Below are 25346 nucleotides of genomic sequence, written 5' to 3' on the forward strand. Positions count from 1 at the left end.
AGACTTTAAACTGAAAAGCTAAAAGTCGTGATTGGTTTTGGTTTTCGCAATTGACATGGCGCGAGTTTTTGTAGAGTATTCACAGAAGGCAGTGAAGTTAATCCAAAGCAATCCCAGCTTACTTTGTACACCCAATAAATTGCTGATTAAGAATTGACCATTAATATGTGCTTCTAAGTGCCAATTGTTCACTGACGTTTAGCTGTTATCTCTTAACACAGACTGACTCCCTACTTTCGCGGAAACCATCACTTGGAAGAAGTAATGTATTACGAGAGTTTGACAAGATCTCAACTGTTGACACTGATCGATAAGTTCAGAGATGTTTTGTTTTTGTGTCAGCATGAAGACCCAGTGACCCTGTACTTCCACAATAGATAACACGTCACACTGACTTAACCAGCGAGAGGATAACATATGATATACATGTGGACTTTTGTTATTTCCAGTGACTGAGAAATACAATTTTTTTTTTGCTTAACTGACCGGAGACTGTCGAAAAAGCAGGAGTGAGAAAGTTAAGGTTTGGGAAGAGAGAAAAAGATGGAGCTCTCCAGCAGCACGCTGGTTATTTTTTTTTTTTTTTCCACTGTCGCCTTTTAGCCAAGTGAGAAGGCTGGAAATTTCGCTTCAATTAGACAAATAACAACAGTTGCAGATTCTAATACTTCCATGGTATCTGCTGGGAATAATTTTCCTTTTCACAAATCATAAACAAAATATTATATGGAATCAGTGAGTTGGTGAGAAAAAAAGAAGGATTCCCCGTGCAAATGCTCGAGAGTAATCAAATAGATTGAAAGAAATGTAATTAGATGAAGTCAAGTAAAATGAATTGAATTGTGAGAATTTGTGAACGACGTCATTCTCTAGTGGCAGTCCTTAAATGCTGTTCACATCAAGAACACTGTTAGAATTGAAAACACGTTATCCCTAGGAAGATAAACTTGGTGTGAATCGACGTGTAATACCTAAAATTCAGGATAAAATTCAAAATAGTCCGGTTTATGCGGTAGCTTGCCACCCCTCTACCAATTCCATTATTTCTCCGTGTGAGGGATACTTAGGGGAAAAAATTGGTACAAATACAGAAGTAATCAAAGAAACATCCAGTAACCTTTTCGTTCTTTTATTTTAATAACTTAGTTCTAATCTAAAGTGAAAAACTTCAAGAATGCCAAACCTGAAAAACATGGCCCTACCTTTTCACCAATAATTTGAAAATGGTTGAAATTTTCTGCCAGAGTAAACAAAGTGCACATGAACTATACTAAATCACGAACCCTACCTTGCAGAGTGCACTTTGGTAATAATTCTTAATCATGTAACAAATCACTTTATCACTTTGTATAGGAAATGAACTTAGCTGCTACGATGAAAAGATGTCATGTGATCTATTGGAAACTCCAGCTGATTTACTTGTTTTGCACCCCAACGAGTTTGTTATCTACCCGACAAATTAAGACATTTCTTAAGAACGAACAAATCGATGGAATTTGAGTTGGGGATGCAGTAGGACAGGAAGGGGTCTTGCAACTTCTGAGGCTTTCAAGAGATCACTGGCATATCCAAAATACAAATTAAACAATGGACAACACTAAATCAAACTCAAAGTTTACAAAACAACGTTCTATTTTTAACTTACATGTCACGCTCTGCTCGTAAGAGCAATTGTAGTAAGACAGAATCTGCAAAACCCACCTACCTTACTACCTTCCAAACTTTTGCTGAGCTCTTAAGAGACGCACTCATTTAATTACACTTTAATGAATATTTGGATCAAACTAAAAAAAAAAACCGAAGCTGGAGATTTATTAATTTTTTTTTGTAACCACAACTTATTTGCACATAAGCATATGATTTGATTTAAGTACAATAGTTTTCTTTTCTTCAACTGGAATTAAATCATGCTGCTAACCTACCCATTGATGAGACAAGAAGAAAAAGCAACAAGAGAGAAATGAAAATTTAAATTACATTTTTAAATCCTTTGTACCTACCTTTTCAAAAAGAATCTGAGAGCAAAGTTTAATTAATAAGGTAAATAAACAAACATTTCATCATATCTACGCTATAAAAAGATAATAAGTTGGATTATTACAGGAAATGTTTCATATCAAAATATTTTATTGCACATAATAATGACAGAAATGCCAGATGAAAAGGGAAAACACTAAAAGTGAAGATATAATTGCTCAGTTAAACACAGGTATATGTATGTTAGTGTTGGAAACATAAACACCTGTTCCTTTCCTGCAGATTTTACTGCTGTTTCCTATAATTTCTGACTGCGTATGGATGTTCAATAAGCTACTTGAGAAATCTATTAGAATTTACTTACGTAAAAATAGACTCACCTTGTGACCACTCTAGAATATCAAAGACCAATTCAAGTGAAATAATTGCATTTCAATTACCTTGTGTAATACTTAATACAAAAGACAAAATCTGAGCCTTGCCAACATAAGCATGGGGTTAGAAGATGAATAACTGAATGGAAATATAGTAGACAACAAGTAGTTTGATATGCTATGTGGCTATCCTTCAGATAAAACATTCATCTGGCATTTCTGATAAACTTAGTTGAATTAATCTTACAATCTTAAAATCGTCTAGGTGCACCCATAGGTAATCTCATAGGTGGCCTACCGCCAGGGTGTGGCCCGAGAAGTCCTGGTCCTCCTCTTGGGGGAGGTCCATGAGGAGGTCCCCCAGGGCCTGGAGGTGCTCCCATGAGGGATGGTGGTCCTGAGAAGTTGCCAGGTGGACCAAGTCTTGGTGGCATCCCAGGTGGCATTCCTTGTTGGTGTGGTGGCAGTCCTGGCATGTGAGGTGGAAATCCAGGTGGCCGCATTCCAGGTGGGCCCATTCCAGGGCCCCTGGGAATGGGTCCTCCTGGCCCTCCATGCATAGGTCCTCCCTGAGCTGGCCCTCCTTGTGGTGGCCCTGTAGGTGCTGATGACATGGAAATTGGGGGTTGTTGCATGGTGGCCATCAGAGGCATTGGAGCGACGGTTGGATGACTTCCAGGTGCCTGCATCTGTAAAGGAGGGGCACTAACCATGGTAACAGGGTTAGATGATGGGAGACTGGGTGTCTTTGGTGCATATTTAGGAAGTGATGCCCGTCGTTCTTCCTGTGACAGGAAAGTTGAAACAGGTTCAGTTAAATTCCTCTCAATTACTCACTGTTTCAGTTTTAGAGTAGGTGGTGCATGGTATCAAGGTTTACAGATAATCAACACCATCTGGAAACAAACTGGTGAAGTTTACTAGCTGCTGCCCTCCTAATTTACTAATTTATGCAACAGAATTTGATATCTTCCTCCTAAAGAGGACAGGTAGTTATCAAAAGGCAGGCTAACCAAGAACAACAATGGAAAGCATTTTTTTTATAAGTTTCTTCTCCTACCAGTGAAATATCTTCATCAGGATGAACCAACCGGCTTGTTGCTCCTGGTGCAACTATGGTGGCAGGCTTGGAAACAACAGGAGCGGAAGAAGGAGGTGGAACAACTGGTTTACCTGAAGAGTAAACTTGTTGAGCCTTGGTAATTAAGGTCATAACTTAATTTAACCCTCAAACTCCCAGAAGTGATTAACTTGTAACTTCTCCCATTTAGTACCCATACATTATCCAGCCAACAAGTAATGAGAATGTTTAAACTTAGCGGGTAGAAGTTGTTATCGTGATCTAAGACTATGTTCTTGTGACTAATTGACAAGAAAATGTGTAGTAGATAGAAGGAAGAATTAACAATTGCATCTTGGGAGTTACAGGGTTAAACTAACAAAGTTCCTTTAAATTGGTTACATTGGACAGCTGCAAGAACAGGCTAAGTCCATACCCAGAGTTTCCACCAGCCCACTATGAAATGCTTCTCAGTAATAAGAAAAAAATGACACTGAAACACTAACCAGTTGATGTGACTGGTGGGCTTTGATAACTTGTGGCTGTTGCTGTTGATTGTAGTGGTTTGAAGTCAGCACCCACAGGGCCAGATGAAGCACTGGATTTTGCAGCTCCATTTACATTCTTGTCAGAGAAAAAATTAAGAGTATTGTTTCCCAAAAGCTTTCAAGAGAGCCATATTAAATTGTATGAGAATGACCCTTGCCAACTAGTTCACTGGTAGAGAGTGTGCAAGATACAGGTCACGAGAAAAAAAAAAGGACAATGCTTGGGCATTGGGCAGAAAAGAACCATTCAAGGGTGAAAATTAAAACAGCTACTGATCAACAAATTAATGAAAATATGATGTTAAAATGGTGTACTTCCTGTTGAAATTCTTACATCACTTTTCAAAGTATGCATAAGAAGAAAACAAAATGATGCTTTTTGAAATTTAACTGATTGACTCTTAACAGTAGCGAAATAAGAAGAGCTTATCTGTGGTTTGCACGTGCCTACTGCTGCTGCATGCTTTATGCAACTACAATATAGAAATGCTGAATAATTAGGATCCCGGTTGCTTTGTAAAAACTCTGATAATGGGAAGTATTGTGTTAAACACAACTCTACCTATACTCACTTAATAAATTGCTTTTCATTTCGATCTCACTCCAAAGAATATTCGAGTCAGAATAAAAAAACAAAACTGAAGATTTCTTTTTCTTTTCAAAAACTAATGGAGAATTTAGTCTTGACACTTCTACCTGTGACAGAAAATTATCAAGACTTTTTTCACCAACGAGCTAAAGATATGTTTTAGGTGCAATTTTACACATCTTAAACTTGTAACTCAGCACACAAATGATTATGATTGAAACAAGTCTCCTTTGACACAGGTCTTGATTTCATACATAAATACAAACTTGTGAGCGTTTACTTCTACAAATGCACTAGTACAAGTTCTGTTCATGTACTTACTGTTATAGAGGGGAAAGAAGACAATCCCTGTTGGAAGAAAAAGAAACTTACCTGTGCAGCAGGAAAGAGGGGTTTGGTATTGGGTACCTGAGGCCCAATAACAGGACCTTTTTGAAGTTGAGGTTGACCAGGGGCAGTAGCTGTGCTGGTTGGTGGGACAGTGTTTGGGGGCATCCCATGTGGTGGAATTGGCATGCTTCAGGAAAGAAAATACAAGAAACTGGTTAGCAAACATTGCCACAGCTCCGTGTTGAACACACAGTTAATAAAAAGCCTTGATTTAAATGTTTAAATTCAACAAATGTTTTTCAGTTTTTCCTTGGAATTTTCAAGTCAGTGTGACTTTTTGTGTTCGACCAAGATGCATAACTAATACACTGAATGATGCTGCTACATAAAAGAATGACATGTAACAACATACCCTGGCATTTGCATGTGAACAGGAAGCTGACCTGGAAATGCAACAGATGGAATGTGTGGTGCGCCTGCAGTTGAAAAACAAAATTCCATCAAGGTAACCTTTTGACAAACTGTTACATGACCAGCCTGTCTTGCGTAACCACTTTTGTCCTTAACAGCAGCCCAGTAATTTCATTACTGATCATTACTCAAATAACCAGCTCACTAACTCATAACTGCTACATTTCACAGATGAATCTTGAGCACCAATTATCCACTCTTTTGATTTGAAAAATGTATATTTGAAGGTACATTCTGTTATAAAGAGATACTACTTGATCTAAACTGATTCTCTCCCAAGTGCTGAATCCCCTAAGATTGCTTTACCTGGCATCGGCTGAACAAAGGGCATTTGAGGGAAGCCTGGCGGAACTGGCATTCCTGGCACAGGCATCATAGGCATCATTGGTATGGCCCCGGGTACAGCTACAGGCATTGCTGCAGCTTGTGGTTGATTCTCAGTCTTGGCTTTCTTTTTCTCTGGTTCATCATCTACAACACAACAAAACTAAATTAAGCATGCAATTAACTACACACCCTTCCAGTAAGAACAATAAATATATCTTATTAGACGTTTTGTTGTGTAGTATCGCTGAGTATTTATATGAGTTGTGCCGTATTTTGACGGGCCCGTAGGGCGAGTCAAAATACAAATAACGAGTAAAAATACTCAGTGATACTACACAACTAAACGTCTAATAAGTTATTTATTATCCAACAAGCCAAACTGTGATTTCAATGCGGACGAATTTCACGGATATTTATTTACGGGGAGTGCGTGACAGAAGTATGCGATGCGGAACGGAATTGGCGCGTTGTTGTGTCACTGTTTCTATTTTCTTCATTAAATGAAGAAATTTTCTGGTCGTCAAGCTGTTTTCCTTCGTTTGATTCATCTAATGAACTTGGACCTATATTTGCCAGCCATTCTGACTCTTCGTCATCGGAAATATGATTCAAATTGTCCGCCACCTTTTTTTTTTTCGTAACTACAATCCAATTCTTTGCTTGCATGATGTGAGAAAACCTGTTTAACCGGTACTACAATAGATGAGTAAAAATACCGCGTGATATTTGTACTCGTCTATGGCGTTATTTGTACCCGTCTAGGTGTAGTTGGATAATAAGATCCCTTATCACTTTGTAGTGTGAAAACTGGAATGGCCATTTAAGCTGAGTAGGCCAACAGGGCTTAACATGCAGACATAAGTAATGCAACAGAGATCCTGTCCAGCACTTGCATGGAATCATCGAGGTTTACGATTAATATAGAAAAAAATTTGCTTGTTGCTAAAACTGATGAAAATACAATCAATATGTAATAAAAATTGTCCCCTTCAAATGCAATGACAAACTGCAGTGCCAGTGTGGCTTTAACTTTTCCACAGTCTTCAAAGAATGAGGATTAACCTCACTGGGCAATATTGTAATTCAATCAAATGAAATTAAGTGACCCAGTATTCTTTGACTTTAGCAACGTATGTAAATAGAATTGAGAGTTTTCTTCCCTCTTTTCTGGACCAGAATACTCTGTTTTTCACTCAGTATGTACAAATAATTCACAGAGAGTAATATTTTTTCATTCTGTCGCAAACACTTCACAAAGAAAAAAATTCTAAGTCACCAATGTTAGACCATTGGATCTCACCCTACTATGTTCTACCAATGAGCCACAAAGACTCTTTAAAGTGATTTAGGCAATCACAATGTTCCCACATGCATACTACCTACTGCTAAGCTTTTCTTTTTTCAACCCCTTTCAAAAAAAAAAGCACTTACCATCACCAGCACTTCCCCCCCTCTGCTGACGTTCTTTCAAGTCCTTCTCTGGAATGCCTTCCATGCCATAGATCTCTATTTCTGGATCTCCTCTGTTGGGTACAGAATTGGGAATAGTACTGATAGTTTCCTTGTGAACTTGCATACAATGGATTGCTAACCCTGGGCCTGTGTATAACTTCTTGTGACAAATGGGACATTTGAAATGTTTGGCCTTCTGATGCTGGATTAATATTTTCTCTTCATCAAAGTCACGATTACAATACCTTTAGTCTGGTCAAGGTGATAACAACAATTTTGAAAAACAAAAGGCAAATCCACCCACAACATAAAGGTTACTTTCAAGATGGCAACAGAAAGTAGCAGTACAGTTTCGGTAAACTTTCACAACATGCTACTTTCAACTTCCGTCTAGAAAAGCTTATTTCAATTTTGAACTTAAGTTTACCTGTAACATATACCTTTCAAACATGAAGACTTTCATGAATGTTAATTATTCGACGGGTCAAATTATTCCTTCTTGAAGAACAGTAGCTATGTACGTAGCTAACACCCAGCAGTTACACAGCTAGTGAAGATAACTCAACTCGATTCGTTTGTCATTAGATTTAAGCTTAGTTTCTCCGGAAAGAATGTGAGGAAAGACGTAATTAGCTGCAAGCCAGCCGGTTTTAAGTTAAAAGTTGGATCAATTTCCTGCGTTTTAAATCTAGCAACTTTCTGAATCACATGAAAATCATGTAAAGTTAAAAAGGATACCAGCACCAGGGCTTTGTAGCCTTCTTCTTTTTACGTCCCATGACTTCGACGACTGCGATTAATTTTATCACAACTTTGACAAAAAGCTGTCCAACGTGGTTACTTTCCCTTTTCTTCAATGGCAGTCGGAGGCTGTGAAATCCCGGATGACAGGGTACTAAGGAATGCTGGGACAGTATTGGTTGTTGGCGGTAAAAATAAACAAACTGAGATCATTTGCGAGATCTTGTTCAAGTTTGAAGCAGTTTTTCGCCAAAACGAAACTAAGGAATGGAAGATCCAACCTTCAAATTGGTATGTTAAATAACAGAGGAAAAATCTATATTAATAAAAGAATTGTAAATGAGAATTCTGAGGTAAAATACTCAGACTGTTCCCTACAAATTAAAGTACACGGAGGTTATGAAAAATATTATTCGAAATAGCCCGTTCTGATTGTGAAAAGTTGCTGTTATATCACTCGAGTCTTTTTTTTTAGCTAGCTTGTGCATCTGTTTTTTAAGTTTTTGATAAGTCTTATTTTGTTACAGGAAACAGTGAAAAAGCTATTGCAGCAGTTTTTTCGTGACAAACAGAAGACGAAATGTAAGTTTTGAAATAGAAATAACACACGCAAAAACTGGGGCCGAGGGTTTGTGGGTACGGAATGGATGGAGAGCAGACAGAGAGGGATGAATCAGTACTATATTTCAAACCAATGAATATTTACTGACAGTGAGCAAGAGTGACTTTCAACTCAGAAGACCAGCACATTAACCCTTTCCTCTTAGATCTCAATAGTAATTCTCATTACTGTCTAACAAACGATCCTCCTGATGTTAATTGGGAGAATTTGGTATTGGATAATTTTCTTCTTACTCATCACTTGTCTGCTTGATATTTTGTTGATATCATATGGAGAAATTCTGTCTTGGTCACTTATGGGAGTTAATTAAAGGGTTAAAACACATTGGCCACCTCATTTTCAATGTAGTTGATAGCTGCGTACTCCACAGATACTTGAATGAAAACATAATTTGCCCTCCGCAGGTAATGGAGATGCTCTAAAGCTAATGGCAGAATTGTTAAGGATCTTTGTTGCAGGTAGAACCGCTTTACATAATGGTGTCAGATGACACTCTTAAAAGTGTATTTTGGCATTGTAAATTCAGTCAAATTTTTAATAAAGTATAAAAACAATTATAGTAGCAAACGTTTGCACACCTAGTCTTTTTTTGTGGTTCATGTGGGTTGTTAAAATTAGAGACCAATGTCCAACATTTTTCTGAGGGACCAGGCCCTTTAGATGTAATGAGGTCTTCAGAGCAACCATACAGAGTCCTCTACATTAAGTGACAATAGAAAAACATTCCTCCTTAAAATCTCAGCCATATTTAAACTAGTCCTTGCTATTTCTTTGGAATGGTTTTGTGGGATTACCCAACGGTATTTTCATGATGAAGTTTGTAAGAACTCTTACAACATAGAGGACCTCTAATTTTGAACTTTTAGAACAAAATTGCTAATATCCTGGAAATAATTTCGATATATCGACAAAGTTGAAATGGTAAATTGGCCACCGTTATGATTATAAAATCTGACGTTTTGAGCGTTAGCCCTTCGCTCCAACGAAGGGCTAACGCTCGAAACATCAGCTTTTATAATTGTAACAGTGGCCAATTTACCATTTCAACTTTGTTGATATATTGAAATTATTTCATTAACCCCACCGATGCAGCCCCAAACAGTTTCTTTAGAAACTATCAGCCTAATATCCTGGAAAGTCCAGTTGGTTCATTAAAAAAATAACCAGGAAACTACAGCTGTGCTACATGTGCTTCTTTCTGTTTATCTGTGATTTGGTACTGAACGGTCACAATCAAAAAATGACAGGGAATCTATTTGATAGATATTATTTTTGTATTTTTATCTTTTCCACAGAGGGAGCTGCCAGGGCTGGACAGCAAGCAAAGGTATTTTTTTTTTATGACAACTTGACTAGGTTATTCATTTAGTTAGAAATTAGCCAGCATTTTAAAGAGAATAAAGAAAAGACTTTCTGATTAACAATGAAAACAAGCAAGATTTCACCAAAACTTGTATTTTGATAGTTTACTCAAAACTCTATGTCAACCATTTGAAACAAAAATCTTGTCTTCTAATTATTCCTTCATTAACTTTTGGGTACTTTGTAGGTAGAATCCTCTCCGACGGTAGAAACAGAACATTTGGAAAAGATTCTGCCCCAGCTGGTAAGAAACTCATAAGAAACAACAATAGTATCACAAGTTTAAATTAAATTGGAAAAATTGAGAGATGCGACAAACAAAGTTTACAAACCCAGAATCTTATGTCTTTGATGATAATAATAATAATAATAATAACATTAAGTAACTAGAAGGAAACACACATGATTCGCTGCAACTCTGAGTTTTGTGCGTTAAGCACTCATCAGGCAGATTTATATACCGCTCTACACAAATGTATATTGAGCCCATTTTAACAGTGCTGGCTACAATTCACAATTAATAATAATAATAAATATGTTAATTGAAGCTCCCCCGTAGGTGCTTTTCAGCTACAATGTAGACTAACTAAGGGCTTGAAAATCCCCACTGGTAGGAGGCAGACCAGTAAGCTATTAACAGATCGCAGCCAAGGAGTTGAACTAGGGGCAACCTAGAACAAATCCAGTGAGTGGCAGGATGGAGGACTTGAACCCGGGACACCGGATTACAAGTCCAGCACCCTAACCACTTGGCCATGCTGCCTCCTTAATTGTAGTGATGCTGAGAAGAGCAAAAAAACTTTGGCTTGTTCTGATTTCTTAAGCATGAAGCAATCCTGGTATGAAAAATTTCCAATGAGTAGAATCATTATGCACCATTTTTATCATGTCCTCTCTATTTTACAGCTTCTTGACTTCTAATTTTCAACAACAACTGCTTCCTTAAAGGGAATCATGGAACACTGCTGTTTGCACTGTATTTACAGTTTGTCTACTTTTAAAAACCCTCAGAGTGACTGAATTAGTAATGGTCGCATTTTCTTAAAGGACTCAAATACTCTCATATTCTCAGCAGAGATGTAATGATTTAAGTAGGTATATGGTATATATCTAAATGTTTAATCTCTAAGTGTAGCAAACTGTAATTTCTGGTTCTGTTTTTGTATGACGATAAGATGAATTGCTATTAATGATTATGTAATAGGCTGAATTGTGCATGCATTTGGACTGGTTCTTACTTATGATGTATGAAGTACAGATACATAGATGAATTCACCATTAACAGCAATAGTACTGCTCTAATTTCCTTTAATACTTTTGCAGTAAATGGTTTAGACGGGGGGGGGGGGGGTAACGTGAAAGGGTAGTGTGATAATGTCTGGGTGAGTGTTGTCCTGAGAAGGACTGTTGCTGATGGTGGTGATCGACTGACGTTTCGACAACCCGTGTGAAAGTCATCATCAGAGTCACTTGACTCTGATGATGACTTCCGCTCAGGTTGTCGAAACGTCAGTCACCACCACTGACTACAGTCCTTCTCAGAACTACACTCACCTGCTGGACGATCATACTACACTTTCCCAAATACTTTTATCATAATTGGTTGGGTTGTAAAAGGAGACAAGGGTTAATCTCTCGGGTGAAAAGAAAGAACTCACTTGAAGGATAAAACAGAGTGTATTTGTTATTTAAATAGATTATGTTTAAGACTAAAAGAAAGGACAGAGGGTGAAAGGGAGATGCTTTTAGGGATGTAGTATGGAGGGGTAAGGACAGAAAAGGGTTGTTTAATGCTGGTTTAAGATAACCCAGGGTTAGTGTGAAATTTGATTTTAGATCTAAATACTAAAAAAAAACCACATTAATTACATTTGTCTGCAAATTGATATTATGGATGCTCTAAAAGGAATAAGGAAAATTATCTTAAAATGGCCTTTAAACAAAGAAATAAAGAAACCTGGATTAAATTGCCTTGCCAATGCTAACTGTGCCTTTAACAACTGGACCCTGTTGTGCTCTGAGCAGCCTCTAACAACTTGAAATTAAGGAATAGAACAAAACTTTGTGTGGATCATAGACAAATTGAGAATTTGTTTTGATTTTATTTGCTTTTGTTATCTTATAACTTCACAACCATTGTTCTTGAATGTTATTTGTGTAGAGGAAATAATAAAATGATACGTGAAGTAAACAAAGGATAAACTACACAATGAGAATGGTGCAAAATATGTCATTGTTCGTTTCATTTCTATACTTCTGCTCGATTACCGGGTCGGCTCGTGTTTACTAATCAACGGAGTGTTTAGTTAGTGAGTGCTTTCGAATCGCTACGGAAAAAGAAATTGAACAGCATCCAGTTATCTGACCGAACTAACAGACCTGATTCTTGCCCATGTCTATGGAAGGCGAAAGGTCATTCTGAGATTGTTGGTGAGCAACGGCTTTTAAGTTATGCTCTTCCTCGTGTTTTAGATGCTTGAGCTATCTGATATTGATTTGCCCCATCCTCGCGATCAATAAACGCTCAAATCTGTTGCGTCTAAACTGACTGGCCCTAATGTAAAGGACAGCACCATTTTGACCAAAACTACAGCTCTATCCATTCCAAGAATTGACGTGTTCCCTTACGGAACAGCCAGTGTCCCTGGCGATATTTCATGTTTTAAATCGTTGTGCAGGCATGCAGCTGTGCGCTTATAAATTCCAGCCACGCCAGCCGTGCAGGGAAAGAGGTCAGTATATTGTAACAGACTTAGGCACTTCCTGTGCAACTTTGTAAGTCCAAATATGGTCATGACGTTCTTGCTTTGTGCAAACAGGAAGTCGAAGTCTACACACTCAACTTGAACAAAAACCACCGCTTCAGACGTTGTCCTTGTTTATAACTGCCACTTCTTGGTAGATTAATACTTTAAAATATTTATTATTGCTATATGTTACAAGCTATAATGATATCAAAGGCCTGGTTAGTTAACCTGTATTTGATTTTGCCGTATGCCACCGTGCCTACAACAAACTCGTACCAACATGTACCTTTCGTTTTCGCAATCCTCTTTCAATCAGCCCATTTTCCTTCGACCAACCTCTTAAGGGGGTTCACAAGGCTTCCACTGAGAAAATTTTTTCCTTAGTAACATTTTGCGGTGTTACTTTTTTCGTAAAAAAGTATTGGAGTATTTGGAAGTTCCATTGATCATGCACCGGATGCAATTTGAATCTTAGCAGCAGTCAACACACTTCGAAATGTATTAATCACTTTAAATTTCCTTGTTCGCTTGTTTGAAGATCTTATTTCTTTGTTTTGCAAATGTCTGTGTTTAGTCAATGGTGATGATATTAATGTGTGCCATCCCAGAAAGGGAAAGTCTTCCGCTGTCATGTATTCAAGTAATACAAAGTTTTTAGGTTTCCGCTTCCTTGTAAGTCACGCGAATGGTTATTTCTGGTTGTAGATCTCGCGCGTGGAATTTCTTAAGCTGAGGGCTTTCCCAGAAATCTTGTCTCTCTAAACTCGCTTATGTGTACCGTAGCCCTTCCGGTCATAAACTTATGTTGTCCTGTTTGAAATCTAATCGTTAGATGTTCATAGAAGTGGGCGAAATTATGTCCAAACGTTCGACACCTTCCTTTCTACCTGAGACGTTTTCAATAACTTGGGTGATGTTCTCATCAACCTCCAGAAAACCACACCATCCACGGCGATACCGCCTCTAACGAGGAAGAGGCAAACAAAAGAGTTAATGAGTATAGCTTTATCTTTGCGAAGGCGTTTTTCAAATTTGAAAATGTCGTAATCGTCCTCAATAAAACTGCTACGTAAACTCATTAAATTTTACCATTTTTACCAAATTTTCTGCGTCCGTCGCCAGAGCTGAGTTTGGCTCCGTTAGGAGAATCATGCACAAAACTAACCCACGAAATTCTTATAGATCTGGAAATTTATGAAGCTATTTGGGGAGACTGGAACGAGAATATTTGATATAATCTGTATTCTCAGCCAGTGAAAAGGTAAGGATGATATTTTTGTAGCGGATGTCTGTAATCACGAGTAGTATAAAGAGCACAGATCGCGGTTAGAGTAGGGTCAAACGGTTAGAATCGCGTGTTTGGCAAACGTGTCATTCCGCCGGGTTATTTTAGGACAGAGACGAACAGGAAACTATAAAGGAAACCGACTTTTTTTTTTTTTTTTTTTTTTTACTTTAACAAAGAATATCATTCTATATTTTGAAGAAAGAATGTATATAGATATATATTTACATATAAGCTTATGGTCAACTACGACAGTCTTCTTTATCATTATAATTATTTTAGAAAATCATGACGACTGTACGTATCAGTTTTACGTACATACCGTAACCCAAAGGGATACTTTTCGGTTTCAACTGGAAAAGGAAAAATTTCCAAAAATTTCTCGGAAAGGACTGATTGAAGAAAACTCCAGCGCTGACTTACTAGTTTGAGAAATAACTAAAGCATTAAATATATGTTGAAGAAGAAAGGCGAAAAGAGGCAAAGGAGATATGGTCGTGTTCTTCAAAAATGGAGTTAACAGCTTTTTGATTTCGTTCTAAACGCCATATTAGTGACAAATGCCATGCAGAATCACCATGCGAAAATCGTATTAAAGTGTTAGATTAAATTGTATCGCTATTTATATCTACAGGTGCGTACGTGACCAAGATTTTGCTAATGAAAGAAGATTAATATGTGTTTGAAGTTTTGATAATAATATAATTATGACCGTACCTCATCGAAATAGGGTCTTTTTATGACAAATGAAAATAGATTGAGAACAAATTATTGCAGCCATTTCTTAAGAAAGATTAAAAAAAATTTAACAGCTTTTTCTTTGGTCATGAAGTTTACGTTTACGTCGGTTGTGTCACAGAATTGCACACATTTTCTCACAATTGGCTGTTGTAAGAACTTTAATTCGGTTTCTAACTCAAGTGAAAAGTTAATTCTAGTCTCAAGGACGAGTGTTTTTTTCTCTAAAAGGGAGCCGTTAGTTGGAAAAAAATTGTGTTTTTTTTTTTTTTTTTCTGTTTTCTATCTTTGCCTGGTTTTTATCGGATATCGAGTTTTCCAGATCTTCTAGGTGCTAAATCAGAAAATTTTGAATAGGTTGTTATTGTGTAGCTCTGAAATAGCAGAAACCGTTCTTTCGCGTAAAATATCAATAGATTCTTTATCTTTTTGTGTTATCTTCTATCTATCTATCTCGTTAGGCAAGGCTGTTTAAATCACGGACCGATCGGGAGCGATCTTACCGGATGCCGTTCATTTCTCAATGGATTTCGCACTTGCCCAAGGTGTAACTTAGGGAAAGTTTTTATTTTTCAGAGTATCCAATATAATTGATATAACCACAGCTTCAAGCATGATGCATTGTTGTGAATATACTTGAAAAATGTCTGCGTTAATTTGAGTACAAACGTGCCTTTTCCGCCTCACTTTCGGCGTTGCCCCTCCTTGTTAGATAAAAGGTTCCCGCTAAGGGAAAAAGTCAGATGGTCTTCGATATTTTCCACCACTATTATACGTGCATGTTGCGAAATCTGTCGGAAATTGTAAAATAACAGGAACTCGCCGCTGAACGTCGCAACCGGGACTTCACCGTAGCTCGCCCTTGTATGCCCTGGAGCGGCCGTGTTTAGGGTTACATACTTGGGGATGCGATGGGAATTAGAGAGGAACAGCAGTTTGATATATTCTTAAGGTTTTATAATCCACCTTGTATAATGAATGGTAAAGTGAAGTCGGAAGGGACTTTTATTTCCGTTTCACACAAGGAAGTTTTTCGTTCCTCGCTCGTTCCGGAAAACCTGTGTTTAAGTTTCCACACAGAGTCAATTATAAAGAACTTCAAAGACACCAAAAAGATTGTATACGCGCACCCCTGAGGTGCACACTCACTGATTCAATGGTAATTTAGCGACATTTAGGAAAAAAAAAATTGATAAAATTCCTTATTTGAATAGCTTAATTTGTCACGCAGTCTTAAATTGTCAAACATGATTTGTAACGAGTGTGGAATTGCAAAAATGAATTGATTAAAAACTGAGGTTCTACAGTTTTATTATTTCTGACGTGTTTTTCAGCACTATAACCCCTTAATCCACAGTGTTTATTCAGATATAACAGCCAATGAGACTGACAGCCGACCGAATTACGACATTGTCATTGCCACTTCGACACTAAAAGCTATCCGGTTCCGAAATTATTTTAACCCTTAAAATGCGAGTCGACCTTGAACTTGCCTAACCCTCGCCGTTTACGATAAGGCTGTACTTCGCTTGTGTTCTTCTTTCGGAGACATTTGAGCTCCTAATATGCCCATCTGGCCACTGCTGATACTCTTTCAATACCATTGTTATTTACGACTGTCGCTTGTCGTAATCATTTTGCTACTTTGTGTGGTGCTTAGTTTCTGTTAAATTTAATTAGATATTCTTAGAATAGTTTCAATGTCTTAACGGGTATTTATTATGGGATCGTCAAGTGCGAGTGATTTTTTGTCATTCAATACTTCGTAGAATCTTCAAATTTCACGGCGATTGAGCTTAAGAGATTTCGGAACACACCTTGGCCATGTGTGCTTCGCGACTAAAGCTCGCCGCGTTGTCTATTTCCACTTTCAAAGGAGATAATTTTAACGCTATCCCCTCAGGCAGTTTTCTACGGAAAGAACCATAAACAAATTACCCCCCATTTGATCGTCCTATTTTCAAACATTTTCATTTCTGCAGTAGTATTTGGCTAACAGTTATGGTTTAAGTCACCGGGACTCCCCCGCCCCATACGTAATCGTGACGTACCACTGACGTCAATTACTCCACTTCCTTCTAAAATTAGGATTTTAAAACCTTCTCTCGCGCTATTTTGGCGCTCAGTTTCATCGGCCTACTGAGGCATCTTGCAATCATGTCAACTTCAAACGGGTCTCCTGTTAAAGAACAAGTTCTTTACTTTAGTAAAAGCAAGCAGGTAAGGCGTTTGCTGAGGACTCTTCACTTGCATTTTTTAGCTTCCTTGGTTCTCAAAATTGGTGTCAGTAGCAACTTGTTCCCTCTTAGACAACTCTCATCTGGAGATACTTGTGGTGAACTCATACTGAATGATTTATAGGAAGATGCCTTTAACCCAAGGATTTAATTTCTCGAAGATCGACGAACTTTCATCCGACTACCCTTAACTAGCGTTCGTCGGCCATGTTTGGCAATCGTTTATCTATGTGTTAATTTCTCATAAATAGATGACGTTTGCTTTTTCTCAACATGAACAGTGGGAACCCAAAGATGTTAGCGTGAGTGAATTGAACGGAAAATGTAAGTGTTCCCTTCGTTCTTTAATTTATCTCCATATGTTTCATGAAATGAGTTTCAATTCAACGCCTCATCCAAATTATATTTAGTATGTCTTGGTGCAACGAGTGGTATTTGTTTTTGTGATCGCCCACCATCCTATCCACGGGAATGACAGAAAGTTATTAATGGGCATTTTTCCAATTGAAAATGAGAGCGAAAGACAAATTTTTACCATGAGTTGCCTTTTGAAATCGTCGATTTGCAAGTACAATCCTTGAGATGCAAAGGATTTCATTTTGATTTTAACCATGTGAATTTTTTCAATCAAGTTAATTCTAGCGATTGGGAAGACCACCTGCAAGAATTTTGGACTTAATAAACTAGGCTCGAAAGTGGTGGGATTGCTTGCTATAATGCTGTTTGTGCCCCTCTCACCCCCACAGACTGAGTTACACCTGGCTGTTTGTAGCTTCTTTTCTCCTCAGTGGCACAGTCAAATAAATAGAAAGCCAGACATAGAATACCTTGGAAGTGAAAATGGTTCATTTCAAGCCTTAATTAAAGATGAAATTTCCTGTAAGAGGCACAATGATATACCCGAAAAATAAATCTCAAGTGCTCCAAAGTGGTACTGAAAGTTATGATCGTCTGACTGTGATGAACTAATTTTGAGCTTTACCAGAGAAGTGACATAAATATCCAAAATGCTGCAATACCTAAGGCATTAAGAAACTGACAGGTCTCAGTCTATGTACTCCACTTTCAAGTCAAGTCACTGCAAGATATTTCCTTACTGTGATCAATACACAAATTGAAACCAATTTGAATTGGACTTGCCATAGATTTAAATTCTATATGCCTCAATCTGTCACATACTAAAAATATTTCCATCTTTTACTTCAGTCACCAAATTTAAAAGAATCCAGCTTCATTTTTATCATTATAGAAAGTGCCTAATATTTGGTTCTATCCAAATCCTTCAAGATTTTGTATTGATGCTGACGTGGAAAGTTGTTCGATGATTAAGAGCTTCTCTTTTGGGTGATAATATTCTTCTTCCCATGGTCTTAATGTTCAATTCAACAATGGTACTGCAAAACAGGATATCATGCTGATCACTCTTTGGGATTAAAGGATTAATATTTTATCTGGGTGACAGGAAGGACAAATTGAGGAAATGGTTGTGATCTGAAGCATATTGATTTGATCTAACTCCATATTCTCTGAACTTACCCACAAAGAAGTATATGGGACCTTTTAAGAGAGAGTGTTTACTTGCATATTAGGAATAAGAAGGGTAGTAAGAAATTCTCCAGGGGCTTGATAGAGTTGTTATGGTTCCACAGCCGCTTTTGTTTACTTATCTTGTCTGAGGATAATGTCAGTAAAAATGCATTTCTTTTTTTGCCTTTTGCTAATCAGGTCAATTAAGCGTTCGACCAAAAGAAAAGAGAATTTTGAAACAAAGAAAGATGGAAATCGAATTGTCAGAGAATAACTACTGTGTGGTAGAGATGGGTATAGTTGGTAGCCAAAGCAATGTGATTGGACTTTTATGTATGAAACGAGGCTCTAAGATACAAGGGCATTTCTTCAAGTCTGAAGACAGACAAAAACTCAACAACTTAAAGGCCATACTCAGAAGGTGCTGTAAAGGTAAGAGGAATTTCTTGCTCTTCATTTGAGTTAATAATTGCTATTGAAAGAAGCAACAAAATTATGCAAGATATCACTTCCTTGAAACACTTTCAGAAATTAACTATTGTAACCAGTTTTTAGAAATACATTTTTCTTTTAACCGGTTTGGAAAATAATAATTTAACTATTTATGATTGTGATTTCATCTCCAAATAAAAAAATAAATGGGAAGGTATCTGACATGGTCTACGAATTAGAAAACAAAACCGGAGAGAAAATAGGTAATAACCATACTTACATTTAGGTTTTTGTAATTTATATTGAATATCATTATTTGTGCAAATAAAGAGCCTTTTTTAACCCTTACATATTTATTTATAATGTAGTAAGAATTAGTTGATCACCAAAGCCAATAACTGATATTTTGGAGTCTGGCAAGGACAATAATGACTTGGCATATTTATTCCCTTCCCACCTTTTTTATAAGAGACAGTTGGACAATCAATCACCTGTTGAAATAAGGTTATTATGCAAATGTGTGCCTAGTTCAGTTCTTATGAATGCTTTTTTGTAGTTGCACCTGTCTTGTAAAGCCTATAGAGACAGTCATTAATTTTTTTGTGCGTTAATCTACAGTTGATTCATTTGAAGTGAATGTGGCCCAGAACTGTTCCCCATCTCAGTCAACCAAAGCCCAACTTCATGTCTTCCATGACAAGATCTGTTTATCATCAAACTCTGGTTATGACTTCAAAATCTTGTGTGAATATCCTTTGAATTCTCTTTCAAACTGGCAACAAGACCAAGAAAATGTGACACTGACTGTGGCACACAAAGGCAAAGAAGAAAGGCTCTCTTTGAGGACTGACAAAGGAAGTGCTATTTGTGCAAAGTTATCCTCTTTTGTTCAAGAAGGATCTCAAGGGAAACAACAGTGTGATGGCAATTCCAATATCATACCTTCATCAAAGATAAGCAAAAGTTGTGAAATTTTTGATCGCCTGACAAGTTTTACCAGACCGAAAGCAATGTCTTTTTCAACGAGAAAACCAGAACCAAAGTCCCCACTTGCTTCTGAACAGAGCATGGACACTGAAGATTTTAAACAGGACTGCTTTGAGTCATGTTTTGTTAGCACTGGAAATTTTGAAAGTTTTCGTGATGGTGTGACACTCACAGCTGTTGAGATTTGTGATGATGCGGATGATCAGAGCAGGTGTTCATCACCTCATGACTTAAATGATGACATGACTCGACAACCTCCCCCTCCTCCTCCAATCCCTCAAAGACTAGCTAAACAAAATTCAGGAAAAGATGCTGAAGTTCTGATCACAAGAAGACAGACATTACCACCCAGCTTTCGGATTGTGTCGAAGCCACCCTTGGCTGTTAGGGAGAGGCAGTGCAATAAAAATGAGCCATCCCTTAAAGGGATGAGAACTGTTGAAATTAAGGAGCTTGTTCAACCAATATGTTTAGATCCTTCTTATAGACATTCTGGAAATTGTAGTGGTTCATACATACATAGGCCAAATGAGGAAACAAATAACATATATGACTCAAGTGGTTTGTACTCACTGAAAGGAGAGGAAGAGGATGTTTTCAGCATGGCAGGAATTAAGGGGGGCTCAGAACCTTTTGTGGAACAGCCTAAAATTATGCAAAACAGGGCATCACCACAACCTTCCATAATGGCAACTTCTTTTCTGGATACCCATGCAGATGGGAAAACCCAAGGTGAAGGTGAAGAACAAAGTTCAGATAGCACTTGTCACTATGTGAACTTACCAGAAGGGTCAAGACCAAGCTGTTACCTTTATATGAATTTTCCTAATTTGAAGACAGCACCTAAAGAGGCACCTGTTTACATCAATCATGTGTTCATGAGTCGCAGCATGCAAGGAATTTATGAAAATGTCCAACAGTTTTGTAACGAGAAGTTTGAGAAGGGTGGAGCTCCAGAGACAGGGATGTCAGCACCACCCCTCCCTCCACCAGCTCTTAAACCTCGCCAGCCACCTCCAAGATTACCAAAAAGGGCAATTGGAGGTGGGCAAAGAGTACAGCCAGCACCCCCTAGGAGTCCGCCACACACAGGGGCCCCACCTCCGCCCCGTCCACCCAAAAAAAATGGGGCTGCTTCAAAGATGCTCGTAAGTTTAATTATCAATTTTATTAAGCTATTGTGGGAAACAGGGTCTCTGTTACAAAGGTGAAGGAGAATCCAACAATGGAAATTGGAAGTTGTGAAAAGGACTTACATTTTTCTTAACATACTAGTAAAAAATGTTTAACATCTAAAGCTCTTGATTTTACAGGTAAGATTGGAAGTTAGCATTTGTCTTCTTCCTTTTCTGATGTAGCTATTCTGTTCCAGTGATGTAACAAACATTTTGTTGCATTTTAGGAAAGATGCACTCAGCAACAAGACATCCAAGTTACAATTGCAGTTTTTGCATCAAAAGCAGTGGCTGGTAGGGAATGGTTTCTGCGCATTGTTGTGATGCAACATGACCCTGATGACTCCACATTCAAGGTTAGTTATCATACCAGCTCTAAATGAAGTCTCAAATGCTCTACTTGGTTTTTCTCAGTTCTGATCAGGCAGTAAGGTTACCTTGCAATTTTTACAAACTTAAGGCAAAAGTGGATGATTTTTTTCTTGATACCACTATCCACAGTACAATTTCCCAGGCCTAGAAATTAATTGAAGTAATGAAAAGTTGACAGAGAGTTAATACATTTGGGAACAGTAAAGGAAAAATATCCCCTCAGTTACAACATCAATCTTGTATTTTTTTTTTTAAATCAACCTCTCAAATTTTGGTGATGGAATACTGCAGTTGCTAAACATTTTATCTTTGCATCCAAAGATATTTCCTCTCAGATCACAATGTTCATTTAACATATTACATTTTTAATCTGCTTGTTCCTTAAAGATGGTGATGGATCGAGAACGTGCAAGCAACTATCGCCTCATGCAGACCCACCCATTTAGTATCTCCTCAGACATTGTCATATCATTGAAACATCAGTGCAAGCAATTCAAACTTACCAGTGAAAATTCCCAGGCAAGTTTTATGTCCTTTGATAATGGGTTAAACCTGGTCTAGCTAGGCATGTTTTGCTGTTCTGAATTAAAGGCAGCGAAGAATAACTCATTAGACATCTACCAGTAGCTCAAGAAAGCTTATCATCATTTTGATTATAGAAAACAGAAAAATTATTTTCTGCCAAGTTACATGCAACTTGCATTAAGAAATACAGTGGAACCTCAATTTAATGAAGTGCCAAGGGATTGGGGAAATTGGTTTGTTATGTCAAGAGTTCATTATATTATTGAGATTCTGTGGCATACATTTTGATGTAACTTTAGCTGCGCTGAAACTGAAGTATCATTTTTTATACTCTGAAGACTTCTTTATATAAAGGTTTAAATTTGTTAAATCAAGGTTCTATTATTTAACTTTAACTTTGAATTTATACTTACAGGAAGTTGGCTATAATATCATTAAGGACCTTCTACATGGTTTTTGGTTTGTGATTGAGTTTCATCTTGAGCACTTGGGCAGTGATGGGGAACATTTTGCTGGAAATGTCTGTGTAGAACCCAAAGATCTCCCTCCTGGTGAAAAATGTCCTGTAAACAAAAGGGTCAATCTTGGTATTAATGAAGACTTTGAATTAAAGGTAGGTAATGTTTGCATTCACTCACTAGCACAATTTTTAAAGTTAGAGGCCGATTCTTCTGGTGAATCTAAGAAATGTTAGCTACTCCAAAGTAATTATTACCTCAAAGTTTTGCCCTTTTAACCCTTGATACCCAGCAAATATTAGACATTTTCAACCTTGATCCCTACATTTCCTGTCACAGTGGTAATGGCAAAGAGAATTTTGTTTGAAAAAAAGGGATCCTCTTTAATTGGTGATCATTTCCATTATTCTAAGGTGACTTTTACTTAGTTCTTAATAACCGAGCGGGAGGCCTGTATGGAAGAATCTTGACCAAGGTCACCAGTACAGACTGGGGTCAAGATTCTCCCATACAGACCGACCTAGCTCGGTTAATAAGATGTTTATTATATGGCTGTGTCTTGTATGCTAATTTTTAATATTCTTTGTGCCTTTTTTTTTTCTAGACTGGTCTAGATGGGAAAATCTAGACTGTTTTCGATATTAATTTCAGACAATCAAATTTGTGAATTTGGTAGTTCCCAGTCCTTGTGAGACACAGCCATATAATAAATTTGATTAGAGGATGATACTTTAACCCTTTCACTCCCAAGATCTCATATTTAGTAATTCTCCCTACTGTCTGTGATACAATTCTTATGATGTTCCTTTAGAGAACTTGGTATCTGATTAACTAATAATCCACTGGTTGATATTTTTCTTTATTCTCATCACTTGGCACTGTAAGGAGAAATTGTCTTGGTCACTCACGAGAGTGAAATGATTTTAAAAGGAGACATTAGAAGCCATTCATTCCATGGGGTTAAAATGTTAAGCTTGTTAATTCCTAAAATTAATGGGGTACTATTTTCAGAACTCCACAGCAGTACATTATCATTATATCAGAGTTCCACATCAGGTTTATTGAGAAAAGTAACCGATACATTAATTTTGTACACAGACACTGAAATCTTTAAGGAAGCAGTCTGTAGAAGGCAAACAAGTTATACAGCAGATAATCAAATATTTACCAAACATTTTGATTTTGATTTCAGCAACGTTTTAATTATAAACAACATGGAAATCGTTATGGACAGGAAAACCAGACAAGCAAACATGTGATTTCTGATTATGCAAAACGGAAAAAGATGTGTAAATCGCTTGATATTTTCTCATCACAAAACTGGAGAGATGTTGCGGGACAGTTGGGGTTTAGCTTTGAGGAAATAAAAGGCATTGAGGACAGGGCACTTAGGTGTGTCACCTTTTCACCAATGGAAGAGGTTCTTACTACGTGGGAACAAAGAGATCCTGAAAGCAGCTTGGAAAGACTTATCAATGTATTACGTGAGGTTCAACGACTTGATGTCATAAGTGATCTTGGGTTTCCAGTGGACTCTGAAACTTTATGATCTATGCCAGGCTGTAGCTGATGTGTGAAGGGTAATGATAAGGATTATGGCTGGCATAGTAGATTAGTAAGTGAAGCCCAAGGGAGATGTACACTTTACTTTGTTGTTGATTGAGAAAGAGATCACTTTGTGACTTTTACAACTGTAATGTTCAGGTATTTTGATAAGAGCTGACAACTGCAACTAAATAAAACCACTGCCTATTTTCCCTGAAATTAACAAATCCAGAGAAGAAATCCAGACTTCCATTTGCTGCCTACTTTGCAATTTTTTGTCTTCTACTTAAACTTGTTGAAACTTCTGAATATTAATTGATTACTCTATTGAAATGGGTCTATTGAAACTTATTCTGCAACATAAAAATACGTAGAAAAAATTTAAGCTCATTGGCATACTCACACTCGGGTCACTAATAAGGACCAAGCTTCAAGGCCTCTTAATTTATGGGCTTCTTATGTCATATTTCTGGTGTGAAATTGAAATGAACTTTTTTTAAACTTTTTAAATCGGATAACGTTCCTTCATGGGCTTCCTCTTTTTAATGGATTTGAAGTTTTCATGTTGAAAAGTCTGCACTGAAAATGATATGTCTCATTGGTTTCTGTAACAAAGTAAAATTACACCTTAACAAGGTCATTGCAAATCAAAGCCAAGTAGAAGTCTGTGTCTTAAAGTCAGAGAAAATGATTGAAAAGGAGCCCATTTACTGTGAACAATAACGAGCTCACGGAGACAGGGAGGGTGGAGAGGGTGGTTGCAACTACAAGAGTTAGAGATATTTGGATGTAACTTTCAGTTGGTAACTATCCTAGTTTAGTTATTTGGATTAAGAACCAACATATCAAAAAGCAGAATAGGCCAGGTTTCTTTTGCGCTTGCTGCACTTAGTCTTAGGACTAATTTAACATCAACCATGACTGTGTTTTGTTTAATAATGAAGGAAACCTCCACAGGTGGACCAGATTGCTGTTGATTGAACTAACTCTTGAAGTCAAAATTTGTTGTCTCAAATAACATTATAAACATTTGTTTAAATTTCAGTTCTTGACTGCCAATTTTTGAAATGGGTATCTTCACAATACAAGAAATTTTCATAAGTTTCACAGCAATTTGTAGTGTTAGTGGAGGTTTCTTTGAACATACAGTTTTAGCCTAGCAATTTCTTTTGTGTGGATTTTGGCCAGAGGATTCACTAAGTTGGCCTACATGTAGGTTATGGATTGTAAAGGGTGCCAAAACTCGATGTATGTTTCTCCCTATGGGAGTTTTTGTAAAGTAAAAGTTTTACTTTGTATAAAGTTTATTAAAATATTGAATTTTGCAAAAACATGCCAGCTATTGTAACCTTGTCCCTGTTTTTATACACAACCAAAAAATCACCAAACACACTAAACAATAGACCTGCGTTGTATAAAGAATACAAATCTTGACTTCTAACAAACCAAGGACGCAGGCTACCAG

The 25346-nt window shown here is 37.4% G+C and overlaps 4 protein-coding genes and 1 long non-coding RNA gene across 7 annotated transcripts in view; 3 read left to right on the forward strand and 2 right to left on the reverse strand.

Moving 5' to 3' along the window:
- The window catches only part of LOC111325579 (GATOR1 complex protein NPRL3), a 13917-nt gene extending 13068 nt beyond the window's left edge, over positions 1-849 (forward strand). For both annotated transcript variants that reach the window (XM_088735059.1, XM_088735061.1), the window contains exon 17: positions 222-849. In XM_088735059.1, coding sequence (XP_088591185.1) covers positions 222-381 — 160 coding nt within the window. In that variant the 3' untranslated portion in view covers positions 382-849. The remainder of the gene's footprint in view (positions 1-221) is intronic.
- A 264-nt stretch (positions 850-1113) lies between these two features.
- Positions 1114-8022, reverse strand: LOC111325595 (BUB3-interacting and GLEBS motif-containing protein ZNF207). Its single transcript, XM_022929425.2, has 8 exons — positions 7867-8022; positions 7108-7373; positions 5656-5820; positions 5291-5354; positions 4921-5065; positions 3918-4035; positions 3412-3524; positions 1114-3136 (listed from the first exon to the last, which is right to left on the reverse strand). Exons 1-8 carry the CDS (start codon positions 7905-7907, stop codon positions 2603-2605), a joined length of 1446 nt encoding a protein of 481 aa, XP_022785160.2. The 5' UTR covers positions 7908-8022; the 3' UTR covers positions 1114-2602.
- A 14-nt stretch (positions 8023-8036) lies between these two features.
- Positions 8037-12071, forward strand: LOC111325600 (centromere protein X). Its single transcript, XM_022929432.2, has 6 exons — positions 8037-8160; positions 8397-8451; positions 8896-8949; positions 9787-9818; positions 10041-10097; positions 10760-12071. Exons 1-6 carry the CDS (start codon positions 8137-8139, stop codon positions 10772-10774), a joined length of 237 nt encoding a protein of 78 aa, XP_022785167.1. The 5' UTR covers positions 8037-8136; the 3' UTR covers positions 10775-12071.
- LOC111325601 (uncharacterized) lies at positions 11936-15217 on the reverse strand. The gene is made up of 2 exons (XR_015992203.1): positions 13699-15217; positions 11936-13563 (listed from the first exon to the last, which is right to left on the reverse strand). It is a non-coding gene; the product is annotated as an uncharacterized LOC111325601 (long non-coding RNA).
- A 1483-nt stretch (positions 15218-16700) lies between these two features.
- LOC111325559 (uncharacterized) lies at positions 16701-25214 on the forward strand. 2 transcript variants are annotated; one of them, XM_088735378.1, is made up of 8 exons: positions 16701-16843; positions 17112-17184; positions 18586-18819; positions 19438-20954; positions 21209-21337; positions 21741-21876; positions 22298-22491; positions 23529-25214. In XM_088735378.1, the coding sequence occupies exons 1-8, from the start codon at positions 16781-16783 to the stop codon at positions 23883-23885; spliced, it is 2703 nt and encodes a 900-aa protein (XP_088591504.1). In that variant the 5' UTR covers positions 16701-16780; the 3' UTR covers positions 23886-25214. The 2 variants fall into 2 exon arrangements, with proteins under 2 accessions (XP_088591504.1, XP_088591505.1); XM_088735379.1 differs by having other exon boundaries at positions 17142-17184.
- Positions 25215-25346: the final 132 nt, after the last annotated feature.

This window comes from Stylophora pistillata, chromosome 10, assembly GCF_964205215.1.
Source record: "Stylophora pistillata chromosome 10, jaStyPist1.2, whole genome shotgun sequence".
NCBI lineage: Eukaryota > Metazoa > Cnidaria > Anthozoa > Scleractinia > Pocilloporidae > Stylophora > Stylophora pistillata.

Excerpts from the sequence above, each read along its gene's own strand:
- LOC111325600 (XM_022929432.2), top strand. The coding sequence starts at position 8,137 with ATGGAAGATCCAACCTTCAAATTG. Across the intron at positions 8,452-8,895 it reads TGACAAACAGAAGACGAAAT|GTAATGGAGATGCTCTAAAG; the intron begins GTAAGTTTTGAA and ends TGCCCTCCGCAG. Across the intron at positions 9,819-10,040 it reads GGGCTGGACAGCAAGCAAAG|GTAGAATCCTCTCCGACGGT; the intron begins GTATTTTTTTTT and ends GGTACTTTGTAG.
- LOC111325595 (XM_022929425.2), bottom strand. The coding sequence starts at position 7,907 with ATGGGACGTAAAAAGAAGAAGGCTACAAAGCCCTGGTGCTG. Across the intron at positions 5,821-7,107 it reads GGGGGGAAGTGCTGGTGATG|ATGATGAACCAGAGAAAAAG; the intron begins GTAAGTGCTTTT and ends GTTGTGTTGTAG. Across the intron at positions 3,525-3,917 it reads CCCACCAGTCACATCAACTG|GTAAACCAGTTGTTCCACCT; the intron begins GTTAGTGTTTCA and ends TTTACTCTTCAG.
- LOC111325559 (XM_088735378.1), top strand. The coding sequence starts at position 16,781 with ATGTCAACTTCAAACGGGTCTCCTGTTAAAGAACAAGTTCTTTACTTT. Across the intron at positions 17,185-18,585 it reads GAGTGAATTGAACGGAAAAT|GTCAATTAAGCGTTCGACCA; the intron begins GTAAGTGTTCCC and ends TTTGCTAATCAG. Across the intron at positions 21,877-22,297 it reads CAGTGAAAATTCCCAGGCAA|TTGGCTATAATATCATTAAG; the intron begins GTTTTATGTCCT and ends ACTTACAGGAAG.